This window comes from Buceros rhinoceros, unplaced genomic scaffold (genome assembly GCF_000710305.1).
Source record: "Buceros rhinoceros silvestris isolate BGI_N320 unplaced genomic scaffold, ASM71030v1 scaffold14463, whole genome shotgun sequence".
Taxonomy (NCBI): Eukaryota; Metazoa; Chordata; class Aves; order Bucerotiformes; family Bucerotidae; genus Buceros; species Buceros rhinoceros.
In genome coordinates, this window is record NW_010401901.1 from 4974 (window position 1) to 20164 (window position 15191).

The window sequence follows — 15191 nt, forward strand, 5'->3', positions numbered from 1 at the left end:
ACTACACCTGGAGATGCAGCACTGTCACAGCCAGCCAAAGCCACACAGGACCCCCCATGACCAAGAACAAGCATGATATAGTTCACCACTAGCCTGCTGCGAGGTCAGTCCCTGTACCCCAGTGAAAACTGCTGTGTTTTCCTGGTGGCCTTGCAGACCTTCAGTGGTCTGTAGACTGCAGACCAAGAATCAAATGCTCAGAAGTATTTAGAAATAAACATAAGAACAAACCTGAATACTTGCACTCTCAGTTATACCTTACCACAAGCAATGTAATTATTGTTCACCAGCCACCTTGCAGAAAGGAGTTCTTAAAAAGTGGCTGGAGAAACCTTTTACACAACACAAAATAATATACAAACTCCTCTGCTACATCTTGTCCTTTCCATACAGCTGGACTTGTTTCTCACAAAAAAGAAAGATTTTTCCTTTCTACTGGACTTCAGAATCAGTGAGAAAAGTAATGTTCAGCTTGCTCTGTTCCTTTAATTGAGCTCTAGGTTAGTCACTCTGCCTGCAAGTACAAAAGATGTGGTTGCACACAAACTCCAGAAGTCACCTTTGGTCCTATATACTGTCACTGATGAAAAAATTTTGAGAATGAAAACAGAGAGTCAACATATTCTTTTCTTCTTAGAGTAACAGAAGTTTGTAAGAAGATGGATTCTTCCCAGTTTTATAAACAGAAAGGAATTCCCTTCTCATCTCGCACTCTCCTTTTCCCACCTCCTAAACAGCCACACTACAGATCTTCTATTTCTCAAATTGGGACAAAGACACAAAATCAGTTCTTCCCACAATCCTATATTTCTTGAGAAATAACTCTAAGACACTTCCCATCCTTCTGGCAGGGTCAGAGAACAAAACTTTGTTGATCAAAGGATGAAACCTGCAGATAGATTATGACATAAAATCTGAATTCCTGAAACACGGGGAGACCTCTATTTCAAGATGCCATTTGCTTTCCAGAATGACCCTTTTGAGTTTAGCCTGAATCCTCAGGCCGCAATCTGCAAACAGAAACAGATTTTCCTGGGTAGCTAAGGACATCTCCTACCTTTATGCACTGCAGGAAACTCAAGACTCCAACATCCCATCACACTTCATCTTCAGTTCTGTAATCCTGCTCATGGAAGAGAGCACAGGGAAGGCATCACAGGAGATAGCTTATATTTATCCTCATTTTAACACTGCAATAACTCAACACAAAAGGGGACAGGTTCTCTGTCTATTAAGAGATGGTACAACAAAAAAATTCTGTCAGCTCATTCCTCAAAGACCTTTGCAGCACACAGATCTCAAACAGTATTTATACAGCATCATTGTCCTCCTGAGTAAATAGAGTCACCCCACTGCCTTCATGTTAAGACTGCAGTGCTGCTCAGACAAGTGCATAAATAATTATGTTATATAATCATAGTCATTCATCATCTCTGGATTTAATCTTCCTCAAAGATTACTGGATCTAAGCATGAGACACACACGAAGGAAAGAGGAAGAGACCAGGACAGACAGAATTAGGTTAAACACTCTTGTGTCCACTCAGCGCTAGAGCTGTCATGTACCGTTCTGGCTGTTAACACGCTGGGTTGATTTCGAGCGTTTTTTTTCTTCTTATTGGAATAGCTAAATACGCACATATACAAATTGAATGAACATAAGACTTTGGAGGGACACTTAAACTACAGTCCCTACAGTTTACTTAGAAATGCGTGAGCTAGCTTTAAACCCCCTAGCCCTTGCACAGCTACAGTAGCATTAACCTTGGGTCAGCCTTGACACTAGTAACATGGCCATGCAGCACCACATTGTGTTTTCACCCTGGAAAATTATCAAGTCCAAAGACATGAATCTGAGGGTCCTTATCATGAGGATTCACAATAACATTTCAGGTACCCACTTCTACCTGGTCCTATCATCTGCTGATCACATTCTTTATTGGATCTGGCTTTCATGAACTGAAAACAGAGAAGTGTTATAAGAGCATGATGAAGATCCACCATATGTAAATATAGGAAGAGAAATACTTGGGAATGCCTGGTGATCCAAAAAAAAGGCTAACAGAAAATAATAAAAAAGCAAATGTAATAGTAAATAAAATCAAATAGCTAGGAATAATTTTCAAATGATATTCTTATAAGGAAAAGAATACTTTAGTATTATCACACCTTCACATAAAGCATGCTAGGAAACCGCAAAGTATGATTTCAGCATCATCAACCAAGCATGCAGCACGCTGAGGAGGACCAGCATGATAAAAAGGTCCATGATCCATCTGTGACTGCAAACTTTCCCTTACAAATGGGAAGCCCACAACTGTATGCACATGTGGTGCAGTTTGTTTTGAACAGAATGGCATAGGCACAATCTGAATTTCTAAGAAAGATACTGAATCAGACTAAAGTTCTGTCTAAACCTGGAAGCTGTCTCCAATGAATGCCACCAACGGGATGAAGAGCATACAGTCATGAATCACTAAAAAGATGGCTCCACCTTTCAACACTTCATGACTATTTAGTAGTATGCAGACACATTTTTTGTCATGTTTTTCCCCAAATTTTGAAATGCATATAATCTTTCAGCATTCATAACTCCTGTTGCAAGGAGTCCACAGCTTTCTCACATGTTGTACAGATGTGTCAGATAAACAGTGTGTGACAGTGTATGTTTGATGTACCCAGTTCCTATATGAGAAAAGGCAGTGAATGAACAGTAACTCTCTCTCTTAATGCCACCCATAGGCCTTGGACAAACCCTCGGTCATCAGTTACCCGTGCTGAACTCATGTTCTGAATATGTTACCCTTATCTTCAAATAATTTGCTCTCCAGGGTTTTGGGGCAGTACTTCTTTCCCCAACAAAGAACAAATCAGTTTTCTCAAACAGGCAGTGTAAGTGCTAAACCCTGAACTCCATGGCAAATGGGTGCAGCCATTTTTCTGCACAGTGAAAGTGAGCAGCTCCTCTTCTAAAGGAGCTATTCAGAGTCACCCTGGTTGACTGGGAACTGATAATACACAGGGAACACTTGAGACTTTTTCCACATACTGAGTGTATTCTTGGCTAGCCACCCAGTTCAGCTTCACATTAGAACCTGGACTTGAATGCTTGCATTATGTATGACAGTCCAGATAAACTTACAGCATTAATAATTCCACACCAAAGAAAACCTGCCTTTAGCAATTTAATGTATCATTTACATCATAATAATAAAAGTTACCATTCCCTTTCTTCCAATAAATTTGGGCATAACAACTGCATCATTTTGCCATTTTGACTCCTCTTTAAGCCCCTGCTCCACAGGTATGCTCTTATTAAGTACAACGATTATGAAAATTAGCTTTATCACATGAACTTTTGACTGGGATCCATTACAGCATCATTCTGCCTCTCCCACTGTATCTAGAATATCACGGTTTCAGGGTGCTTTGTAAAAGCAATACATCTGCCACCAGCGTGCCTGGGGTACTAGCTTCTCACTTTACTACATGAGACATCTTCCAGAGCTCTGTTAGTCTGAGAGGGTTAACAGAAATCATCACACAGAAGAGGGGGTTTTGGTGTTGTCAGTGACAAGCACATTCACATAAGTACTAAGGTGTTGAGTAAGGAGAGTTGATTATGGCACTATCGTAATAAGCCTGAAAGATCCTGCTTTCGTGCTAAGTAATGCACAGAGCAACTGTAAACAGTTCAAAATTGAAGTATTGAAGAGAATGTAAGAGTGGACAAGGGAAACATGGGGTGAACATTGGTGAAGGTCAATAATATGACCAAAGACAGAAGTCACAACCTCCTGTTTTAGCAGTTTCAAGTAGCATTTAAAAGCCCATCTTATACAGATGCCCAGAGGGAGAAGACATCTAGGAAGCACAGCAGAAGTCCTTCCTGTTATTAGCCTCAAGAGAAAGAGAATGGAAGAGAGGCCCTCTGACTTGGTGAGGAAGAAGTCCCGGGAATCTGACTGACTGGAGCCATGGTGACGATGGGCTAGTACTCAGCAGCGGGAAATGATTAAGTGGAAGATCAATGTAACAATCATATTCAGAAAGCTTAATGGTGTTGGAAGTGAAAGGGACACCAGACAGCAGACAGGTAGAGCCTATGGAATAATAGGAGCATGGATCAGAGAGAGCCTTAACAAAAGGGTAAGGCAGGAAGACACACTAAAAAAGGAAAAAGTAAGATAATGCCATGAAGGGATGATTTCCAGGAACTGCCACCATGTTACAAATACTTTTTTTTTTCTGGGGAAGAGAAAGATCTGTCCCATTTACAAGAAGAGATGCAGCCCTATGAATACAGTGCTCCCTGCTATGTTGTCTGCTCCTTTGCTTCAATGCTCCACTACATTCTGCCTGGAGTCATGGCCACCACCTATCAGGATGGAGCACAGAGCACTTATCCAGCAGCCTCATCAGGGATGCACTCCTGTACTAAAAGAAAAGGACAGTCACTAACAAAGCCCTCAGCTGAGCAAAGTCTAAACATGCTGTCGAGCCTACAGAATCAATTCGTTTATTGTTACAGAATGCAAGACAAAGATCTCAAAAGCGCCCTTGTCCTGGAGCTCCACCAAAACAACCTAACCCAGTATATTCAGATTTACAAAACAAATGTGTTCCTCTTCAGTTAGGCAGCTTTTCCAATGATCAACACACTCATAAAAAACACCATGATAAAGAAAATCCACATGAAAAACCTGTCCATCACCTTTGCGACTTTTTTCCACTCAATTCCTTTAGCCCGGTTTGCTTTATGGTCTCGAACACAATTAGCAATATATTCAATATTTTTAATCAGCATTTTGTAACAGTAACAACAATTAACAGTCTCCCTAACCTTTTCACCGTGAATTCCATAGCTTTTATTAAAATTTCCATTGAGCTTCTCCTTGAGGTCACAGTCATCATTCCTATTGGAAAGGTGACTCCTTACCTCTTTGTGCCTCCTCTGACAACTATCATCCCCCTCTAACTTACATTCCTCTTCCTTCTCTCTTTTTGGACTTGTGCAATTTTCACCCACATCATAAACAAAAAAGATTTTTGACATGTAGTCCAAAATAACCACCCTGGCCCATTGTGGAACAGGCTTTGCTTCTGAGCCACAGTGATGAAGATTCATTATAATAATCGTCAGCGCAGTAGAAGCTGTGATCATGGTCATAGTTGCTATGTAGTACTTTCCTGGAACGTAAAATAAAATCATATTAAAGATGCTACCCTAATAAAAAAACTTGATGTAGAAATAGCAATAGGACAACATAGTGCTAAACATAAATGCAAGTGGAAACAATGTTTAACCACCCCAAATCTCTGTACTTAGATCCCACTTAATTTACCATTTAAAAACAAAGACTAAAGCCATTAAAGTAAAACCTCATACTCCTTACTGACATGCCTTTATCAGATGAGTAAGTGACTGATGTATTAGCACAGTAAATATCTGTAAGCCACAGCCTCTAATCCTCAAAATACACTCATTCAGAAAGCAGCTTAAAAACGTTTCTCAGACGCCTTGCTCTTTTCCTGGTATCTGCAAAATCCCAATATTGATGACTTCATGTGACACATTAGAAATCTCACTTCCTGATGTACTAACAAAACTGATGATAATGCGTTGCTGGAGCTATCGATGCACCCCACACCAGTGGATAGATGCCTTCACGTTCACACAGGCCAGTGGATACTCAGACCTTGCTGGTATCCACCAGAGTACTGACAGCGAGAGGCCAGGCACAGAGCTGAAGGGTGGCTCTGTTGCTTGTTGAGATTCATAGCCTGGATTTTCTTCAGACTGTGCAAATTTTGGCCAAACAAGGCCAAAGCTCATTCTGGCCAGGAATAGATAACAAATACAGCGAATACAAGCTGTGTTCCTCAGCCACGGGTTTTCACAACTGAAGTACACAGCTGACCAGCTACCTGCTGTGGCTTGTGCCTTGTGTAAAGAGGCAGCTCCCTGCCCTGCTTTGCTGCTGTGCAACCTCTGGAAAAAAAAGGAAGGGCTGGCATTGATGGTACAGGATGCGCCACAGAGAAGTGTGATGTGATCCCAGTTTTCAAAGGGGTTGGAAAGGATGGTAAGGGAATGGAGAACGCAGACTGAAGCTAGGACCTGGCTCGTAATTAATCACAGCCTGATAGGATGGTAGGGAAGGTACTCCAGTACAGCAAGTCCATATTACAGACAGGAATAGACACTGCTGGTGTTGAAAATGCTTTCAACAGTTCTATTCATTGACCAGTGTTTTATCTCAGTTAAGCCATGCAGATTTTATATACACAAATAATAACAATAATAAAAATAATGGTATCTAAGTTATCTTAATAAAGCGGAAGCCATTGTGGAGGTAACTGTGTTCTCAGTCCTCCAGAAATCCCACCAGGGCAGCCTTGTGCTCAGTCCTGGGGGACAGATCAGCCAGGGGCAGGAGGAGGGTCCTGAAAGACAGGACAGTGCTGAACACCATCCTTGCACTATACATCAGGTCTTCTGAATTCTCAGGCTAAATTAACCGCCAAGCATTACAACTCAATGTAACAAATGTCAGATACCAAGTCAACCCTGAGCATTCCAGCCAGACCATCCAACCACCTGGATCTGACAGAAACATATCTTGAAACAGTCTGACCTTGTGCTTACAGCTCTGGATTACACTTCATACACTGGTTCTAAAATTGTTTTCCATTACTGGATTTATTACAAGACACGATAAAATAATTCTAAATATCTAACTATGTCTAATAAGCAGAAAATGGCTAGCTAATATATAAGTTAAAAAAACACCTTAAAGAGCTCCAGCACATCTGCAAAATACCACCCATATTTTAAATATTTCAGTATGTTTTAAAAATGTAGAACCTTTATCTTCCCAGAAGCCACAAATTACATATGGCTTCCCTGACAGTCAGCCCTGCTATTAGTAAGCCACATTTAAAGACAAAGCATGTAAAGCTCACCTATCAAAGGTACGTTTTCAGAGGGAGGCATGATCTCTGCAACCATCAGCTGGAACACAGTCAGAGCAAGAAGAACTGTAACGCCCAGGGACACCTTTTCCCCAGAGTCTGCAGGGAGATAAAATCCCAGAGGGGCCAGGAAAGATATCAAAATGCAAGGAAGCAACAGATTAAATATATAGAAAGAAGATTTCCTTTTCAAGATCAGTGTGAAGGTCACATCTGGATAAGGCTCAGAGCAGCAGCCATAAGTGATGACGTTCTTAACTGCTGGCATACCACGAATCTCCCATTCCACATCTTCTATGAAGTCAGAGAGGTCACCACTATCAAGAGAATTGATGATGTCTACCTGATTACCATTATAGGTCCAGGACCCAAATGTAAGGTTGCACTGCTGGCTGTCAAAAGGAAAATAAGATACATCCACTACACATGAGCTCTTTGTGATAGCAGGTGCATCCCAAGTGATTTTTCCATCATATCTCAATACAACATTAGTATTGACTGGTTCTGAAAAGTCATCATCAGCCCTAAAAAACAGAAAAGTAACAGTCAGGATTGAGATGGAACAGCTGGGAGTATGGGTCAGGGAAGAAGGGACAAAGGGGAAGACCCTTGCTTCACACCATTAGAAGCATGCGTCTTAAATCATATTTATACTTAGACTAAATTTTGGTAGGAACTTAACTATTATTTACAGGTAGCACTGCCCATTATTGCCAAACATTAGTGCTGCTAAATTATGTTGTATTTCTTGGCCATAGATTCTTCAGACTCGACCTCAAACAGGATACAGTATGATAAGAATCCATTCAAAGATGAAAATAATCTGCTGGTCACTATGACCTGGGAAAGCAGACAAGGAGTGCAGCCTTCATGTACCACCTTCCTGTGGACAATTTTCCAGAGCTCTTCAGCAGCCTCAGCAGAAAGCACTTCAGACTGACAGGGTGTTTGTTCAGTTCCCAGTGCAGAGAAATACAGAACAGCTTTGCTGTGTACCATAATTAATTGCCAAATCCTGTCTATGGCTTTATTGTGGAATACTTAGTTGATCAACAACACGTGTTGAAATAACAAACACACCCCTTGCTAAGGTAAGATGAAGGGACGCAAGTTCACTCCTTTAACCCCCTCCCTCAGACACACATTCAAGTTAATTTTCTCCAGACACACTCACTTGTTATATAAGACAATATCTGGTCTCCAAACCAAATTGCTTGGGATCCTGATAGAATCCAATCCATCATATTTATCTTTGTCCCACTTGAGGTATGCATCGTACCAGCTTTGTCTAATCCATAAGTAAGCCGACAAAATTTGGTTCCTTTCATCCTGCATAAAAATGTAGACATATTTCTAGCTGAAGGTAACAAAGCACATCTTAGATGCAGACAGCATTTGCTGCGTAGCTTTAAAGCAGTCCTCGAAACAGGCCAGGCTTCTGACAGGCCACAAGAGTACCTTCTCAGGCAGGTACATACACCCATGTACTGTACAGTGTGCTCATTTATTCGGACTTCAGCTTTTCCAAGCTTTCTTCCCCCTGCACCCTCCCTAGCTTTAAACACAGTTGTCTAAATCTCCCAGTGTCTTAAGAATTTCCTTTCGCAAGCTTCAGAATACCAGCTAACAGATTCAGTCTAACAAATTCTCTGAAAGCTTGGCGAGGCCTTGAAGTTGTAATTCAGATGCCACAGAAGTGATCTTTTATTCTCCTTCCAGACACATTTTCTTCGGCCTTAAAAGTATATCTGACTGAACCAAACTTATTAAAAAGTTGTTGAAGGCTATTGAAGGGAGTTTATGTAGAAATCTTAGAAAAAGCATTTGCTCTTTCTATTTAAAACTCGGCAAAAGTTGCCTAGAGGGTGCGATACCAACACCTAACTACAAAAGAAGTCTTAACAAATCAGCAGCTCTAAGTTTGCAGGCTTATAATGGAATTCCTAGCATTGCAATCAGATAATCTACAAAGAACTGGAGAACACGACCCTCAAGAGGAAGGGTTACTGAAGCTCTCATCAAAATGCGAGTTGCTTCTCCTGCTCCATGCGAAAGGTTTACAGCCAGTAAATTTCTGCACATCTTTAGAAAAAAAACAGAACTGTTCCCTTACTCACCATGTCTTTAATCTGGGACAACGTGATCTGAAGGGTGACATTCAGCACTTTATCTGTGTCTTCCACTGGTCTTAGAGCATTTGAGTAGTCTTCAAACAGTTCATTAAACAGCATGTGAGCATATTTTCCTTTGGCTGATTCTACAGCTAGATAGGAGATTTGTTCAGTACATCAGGTTAAACACAGAGCAGTATCAGAAGGTATCATCTTTCTACAGTTTCAAGTACTTATCTGCTATAACTATATCATAACTATATCATTCACATACTGTAGAATATCATTTAATGCAGAATTATACCTGATGCCGTTATTCAAATAAGGACATCATTCACCTGTAGTAAATGAATAGCTAACTCCAGCTTTTCACACCCACTGGACAAAAAAAACACCTCTGAGGTTCCTGCCTTTTTTGAAAGCAAATGTCATTACCTTTATTTTACTGATGACTTTCTTAGGCATAAAGATTGAGTTACATTCACACATCTGCCAAGCTAAAATTAGAAGCAAAGTCTGAAGTCGAACCCGCTACCAGGCTGATGACTTGTGGTATCTCCCTAAATGCAACACTGATAATTCCATGCTACTTTCAGAATTTACTCTTTCTTTAACTATCATCTGGAAAAAGTCTGAGCTGCTTTTCTTCACAAATTGGCAATTGCATGGTGTATGAACACATTCTTGCACTAATATCTTTTCCAAACCATATACTTGGAGATGCTTCTTGCTATCCACACTTAAGTCACTAAGGAAAATTCACTGAAACTTTGTTTTAAACAACACTTCTGCTGTTCCACGCAGATTTGTGCATCCCATTTTCTCTAGGCAGCCTCTCTCTGTATTACCTTTAGATGGATTCATACATTTCTGCAAGCAAAGGGCAAGGACAGTAACACAAGGCTTGCACAAATGCCAGCTGGCACTATGTAGGAAGCAAGTAATTTGGAGGATATCACTCTCTGGTGACTCACAGTGACTTCCTGGACTAATAGGAGTTCAAAGCAAACCTTCCTGATTAAAAAGAAATCCTAACAAATCAGAGCTTCATGAAGAGCATTTAAGTTCTGGCTGTACAAGATCATTCATTTTGTCTATGCATCAGTGCGGCAAAGTAAAATGATACAGATGAAAGACTTCTGGAGCTCAACTGTGTAAGACACATCAGAGCACCAGCTCCCATCTGAGTAAAATAAACCTCAATGCAACATTTTGCTATCAAGCAGTATTCTCACCTTGAAGCATCACTGCTGTAAACAGCAAGCAGAGAGAGATGGAAAAGGAGAACAGGCTCTTTCTCTTCATATCTGGACCTTAAATAACACTCAAGGACACAAAAACGTTTATCACCATCCAAACCTAACAAACAAACGAAAAATAATGAAGTTGCAGAGCAACATAAAGATGCTGAGGCACTGATGAGCTGCTAGAAGCAACTCAGTCCTCCTACAGCAGCTGTCAGAGTCCTGGAGCAATACATGGTCTTTGTCCCTGCCACTACCCGGGGTTCTGATGAACCCTCCCTCTCCCCGTAACCTGAGAGCTGCCTGCCCTGAAGCTAATGCTGAGAGAAGTCAAACGGATGAGATATCAGTAGGAAAACTATATTCCATTGCACTTTTTACTATAAATGGAAGGTTTTGACCAATTTATGAAGAGCCCTTTCACAGTTCTTTAGTGGGCCACGTTTCACTGCTCCTATGCTCAGCAATAGCTTGTTCAGAACGAATTCTGTGGAACCTGTGGACCTTCCCAAAAAGGTGAGCTGCCTCAACTTTAACTGGTATAGTCACACTGTACGTCACACATCCAATATGTCACACAGAAGAAAAAAAAACAAAAACAAAAACACCAACCACAACCCACACTCTCCCATGCTGACAAAACAGTGTTTTCACCTGCCAAAGTGGTGCCACATGAAAGAGATGCAGCTACAGACAGACACACACCACATTTGCAGTAGTCCACAAACAAGAACTTCCACTGGTGTAGACAACTCTGAGACCAGTAGTCAGCACAGTAAATCAGGAGCAAAACTGGGCACCGCAGACAAAATGTCATTTCCCAATTCAGTACAGTTTTCCCCAGGTGAACTTTGCAAGACTTACCAAGTTACTGTACAGCTCTTGCATTTAGCCAAAAGACTTACAGGGGAGAAGTCAGAATATGAAACAATACCACATCTGGCCTCCCATCTACCCCAATGGTCAGAACTTCATTAGCTCTGTCTGTATTACTCATGTTGCCAAGTTAGTCTTCTAGTACTACAGGCATTTTCTTACAAGTTTCTCACAGACAGGAGATTATGTCCTCTTTTCCATAGTCCAATCCATCCTTCATGATTTACTGCAGTCCATTTTGCCATCCTTTTAGAACAGACAACAGAAAACAGCCACTAAAATAGAAAGGTTAAAATACAGAATGAACTACCTGTCAAAAAAACCAAAAACAACAACAAAAATATTGGTCCAGAATAGTTCTGATGCATACAAAATATAAAATACTGTCTCTTTACTCTTGGGTAGCCCTTCAGCAAGAAGGAAGCTGATCCCTCCCACACACATAATTTCTATATAGTAGCACTCCTGGCACTCACTGGCTAATATTTGTGCTTTCATGGGGTCTTTAAATCAATGACATTTATGGCCACGTTTAATAGGCAAGCAATAAATAATTGCAGTCAAAGAACCTGTAATGAAATCCATCTTCATCACTTCATTTGCTGAATTGTCAAAGGGGAAAAAAGAACAGTTTAGAAGTCAAACAGGTCAGAGCAGCCCATAGGCAGTATGAAATAACCTGCTTTTTCTGTGGGAAGAAGGTATATGCTGTTAGAGACCACAAAATTCAGAGACGAAAGATGAAAGATTTTTGGATGCAGTCAGATCAGTGCATTCTCCAGGGATACCTTCAGTCTACAGTACATTGCCACTATGTCAGCGAGTACTTACTGCTTCACTTCACTTACAGTAATTACAGGCATGACCAGGGGGTCTACTTTCAGTGTGCTGCTATAAACACTACTGGAACCAAGACTGAGCTTGATTTGCCACAGGCTTGAGACAGTCTTGCGACCTGTTACACCAGCAATACACATCTGCCAAGCAGCGCAGATTGATGTGATTTAATTTGCGTAAAATAACATATAGTAAAGACCCTGCACCTTTATTGCGTGACATCTTGACGGGAACTGCAGGCTCTCAAAAGACAAAAAACAAGAAGCATGCTTACATGTATTATGTATTCAGTTTATTCTTATACACTCATATATTCCATATGTTATTCATTATAAACTTGCACAGGGACAGATCATAACCTCTCAGTTATGATCAGTCATATTTCCAGTCATCAGATATATCCAAGAGCGAACACATACAGACAGGCAAACACGAGCGCACTTGTCAGGTTTGAAAGGCTGCATTCATTACACAGTGCTTGTAAAAACAAAACTAAAATACATCCAAAAGCCTTTTCCATATCGAAATTTAACAATCTTAGCACACCAGACCATTTGGCTTCTTTACATTTGTTCACAAGAAAACTGATCTGTAATTTTAATCAAAATGTCTCTAATGTAGATGTTTTGTGTGAAGAGGGAGTATTAACACTACTTGTTCATTGATTTGAGAGATTCATCTACAAACCCACGCTTCCTCAGAATACAGCTTTAAATTGTGGTATAATCTGTGGCAACACTAGTCCCAAATCAAACATCCCATTTAACATTTGAATGAAGCTTAAATTTATAGTTAAGCAGTTCTCTCTTCTTACAGTAACAAGTGCTGCTACAAAGCCAGAAATTAATATAGAGCACGAAGCAGCTTACAAAGATAATTTAAGAAAAGTCACAGGAAGTTAGAATGGAGCCGTTAATCTCTCCCAGAACTAGACTCATTCCCAGCAAAATTCGAAGTGATCTTGTTAAAACACATCTGCCAGCAGATGGCCCTGTTAGCCAGCCTACTGATCTACCCATCTACTCAAGACCATTTTTGTTCATCACACAAAAATCACATCCCATTTTAATCTACTTCTATTAATTTTGTGGTAATTTGCCTTACACTTAAGACAAGCAGAGACAAGATGTTCTTTTAAAGAGAAAAGATAAGCAGAAAGAATGAAACAGCATAGTGGCTGAATCCAGTGCTCCCTACCACGCATGAGACCAGCCACGAAAGGGTTTCAGGGCGAGCAAATACGTATCATTGTCAACAACCATATGATACAAAACCATATTTAGAGCATAGGTTGCTTCTGCTGATGCAGAGAGCAATTAAGTCCACGGCACAATATCCAACCCTGCTTCCACACATTTTGTTCCAACACTTGACTCTGTGAGAACACGTATGGACTATTAGCAGAGCAGAACATTGTGTTCGTACTTACCATCAGTGGGACGAGAGCGTACAAGAGTGTAACTGGTGCACTGAGTTTGTGATGCTCATATGACACATAACTTTTTATAGTTCTAGACAAACACACATGCTGTTATCAAGACAACATCAAAAAAAATCTGAATTCAGTGTAAGCCATATAAGAGAAATTTGACTTTGCATGCAATTTAAGGACCAACTCAACGGAGATGGCATGTGAGGGATCTCTTCCATATTAAGAATTCCAAACTTCAGGTACTTATCTTAGCCAAACTATAAGCAAAGCAGGAAAGATGTTTAAAAACATTTAAAATTTTGTTCTTTCAATTGAACAAACCTTCTCCTGCCTAAAATAACAATTTGCTCCCGGAGCCGAGGTTCTGACATGTACATTTTCAGAGGTTTTTTTTTAATGGGTTCTTCCCTTTTTTGCATAAAAAGCATTAAGAGTTTTTAAGCCTGCAACTGGAAAAGATACAGATACAGCATTATCACAGGCCTCAAGGCCGCCTGTACCATTTATAATCCATCCCTTCATCAGAGAACAATAAAGAAGAGCAGATTGGTTTCTAAGCACAGTTTGTAAGAAGCGTCTCACAGTCTGCTTCTACTTGCTTTCCTGCCAATTTTTCCCCCCAGAAGCTGCCGCGGTCACATTCTTCACAGCATTTGCCACAGAATATTATCCTGTGATGGGGTCAAGCAGCACAGTAACTCTTCAGTCAGACTTCTGTCCCTAGACTAACTGAAGTCTTAACAGCACAGCTAACAGGAGCTCTTCTGCTCCTGCTCTGAACAAGAACACAGCACTTCAGTTCGACACAGCGTTTCTCCCCATCTCGTTTTTTCCTCACCCACCTACTGCCTTCTCTCTCTAAACCCCTTACCATCTGAAACCAGCATATTCATTCATATTTTCTTCCACCCTGTGGTACACATGGAAGACAGGAAATACATTAGGAAGTGTTCACAATGTCAGGTCATGAGATGACATAGAATTAGCCGCATTTTCCGGAGATGGGAAATCCTAATTCATGTGTTACTCTTGTGAGGTTTTCTCAATAGAAAATTTATTTGGGTTCACTTACTTGGGCATCTCTGCTGACCAACTCCCATCACCTGAAGTAGGGAAACCTTCTGCCCCCACAAGCCTTGTACTATTTAATGCGATCTAAAACGCAGCACGTTCATCCTTTTTCACCAGGACATTTGCAAGGTGACTGGTATATTGTCCATCCTCCAGAAGCATTCAGAATCCAGCAGCAAAGCTCTTTTAAAATTGTAGCTATCAGAAAGCTATTTTATACACAGCTCTTTGTCATTGGGATAATTTCCAGCTTTGTACCATGCCTTTGAATGGCTGATCACAGGATCTGTGCCCTACACAAAGACACCCTCTAGGCCTAGACACTGTTCCAGATCATGGGTTTGTTCTGACAGGCTCTCTAACTCTTGAAAACAAACTCAATTGGATAAATATTTCTACCCTGTTACAAGGGTGCAGACTCAAGTGTCTTCCTCTGTGTGATCACTCTCGAGCCATGGAAGACAGCAAACTACCTTGGCTTTCAGATGTAGAGGAAGGCCCCCCAGCTACCAGTGCAGGTTGAAGACAACCATAGGTTCCCCAGAAAGCAATTCTTTCAGCTTGTACGCACATCACAAAAAACAGATTAAACTGGTATCTGAAGAAGACTGAAGGGCAACAGTTTAGATATTAAAACTAAAGTGCC

The 15191-nt window shown here is 40.7% G+C and overlaps 1 protein-coding gene across 1 annotated transcript; it reads right to left on the reverse strand.

The window, feature by feature from the left end:
• Nucleotides 1–4632: 4632 nt before the first annotated feature.
• Nucleotides 4633–10390, reverse strand: CHRNA9 (cholinergic receptor, nicotinic, alpha 9 (neuronal)). Its single transcript, XM_010132449.1, has 5 exons — nucleotides 10321–10390; nucleotides 9092–9237; nucleotides 8149–8303; nucleotides 6966–7498; nucleotides 4633–5189 (listed from the first exon to the last, which is right to left on the reverse strand). The coding sequence occupies exons 1-5, from the start codon at nucleotides 10388–10390 to the stop codon at nucleotides 4633–4635; spliced, it is 1461 nt and encodes a 486-aa protein (XP_010130751.1).
• Nucleotides 10391–15191: the final 4801 nt, after the last annotated feature.

Excerpts from the sequence above, each read along its gene's own strand:
- CHRNA9 (XM_010132449.1), bottom strand. The coding sequence starts at position 10,390 with ATGAAGAGAAAGAGCCTGTTCTCCTTTTCCATCTCTCTCTGCTTGCTG. Across the intron at positions 9,238-10,320 it reads TACAGCAGTGATGCTTCAAG|CTGTAGAATCAGCCAAAGGA; the intron begins GTGAGAATACTG and ends TCTCCTATCTAG. Across the intron at positions 8,304-9,091 it reads TGTCCCAGATTAAAGACATG|GATGAAAGGAACCAAATTTT; the intron begins GTGAGTAAGGGA and ends ATTTTTATGCAG.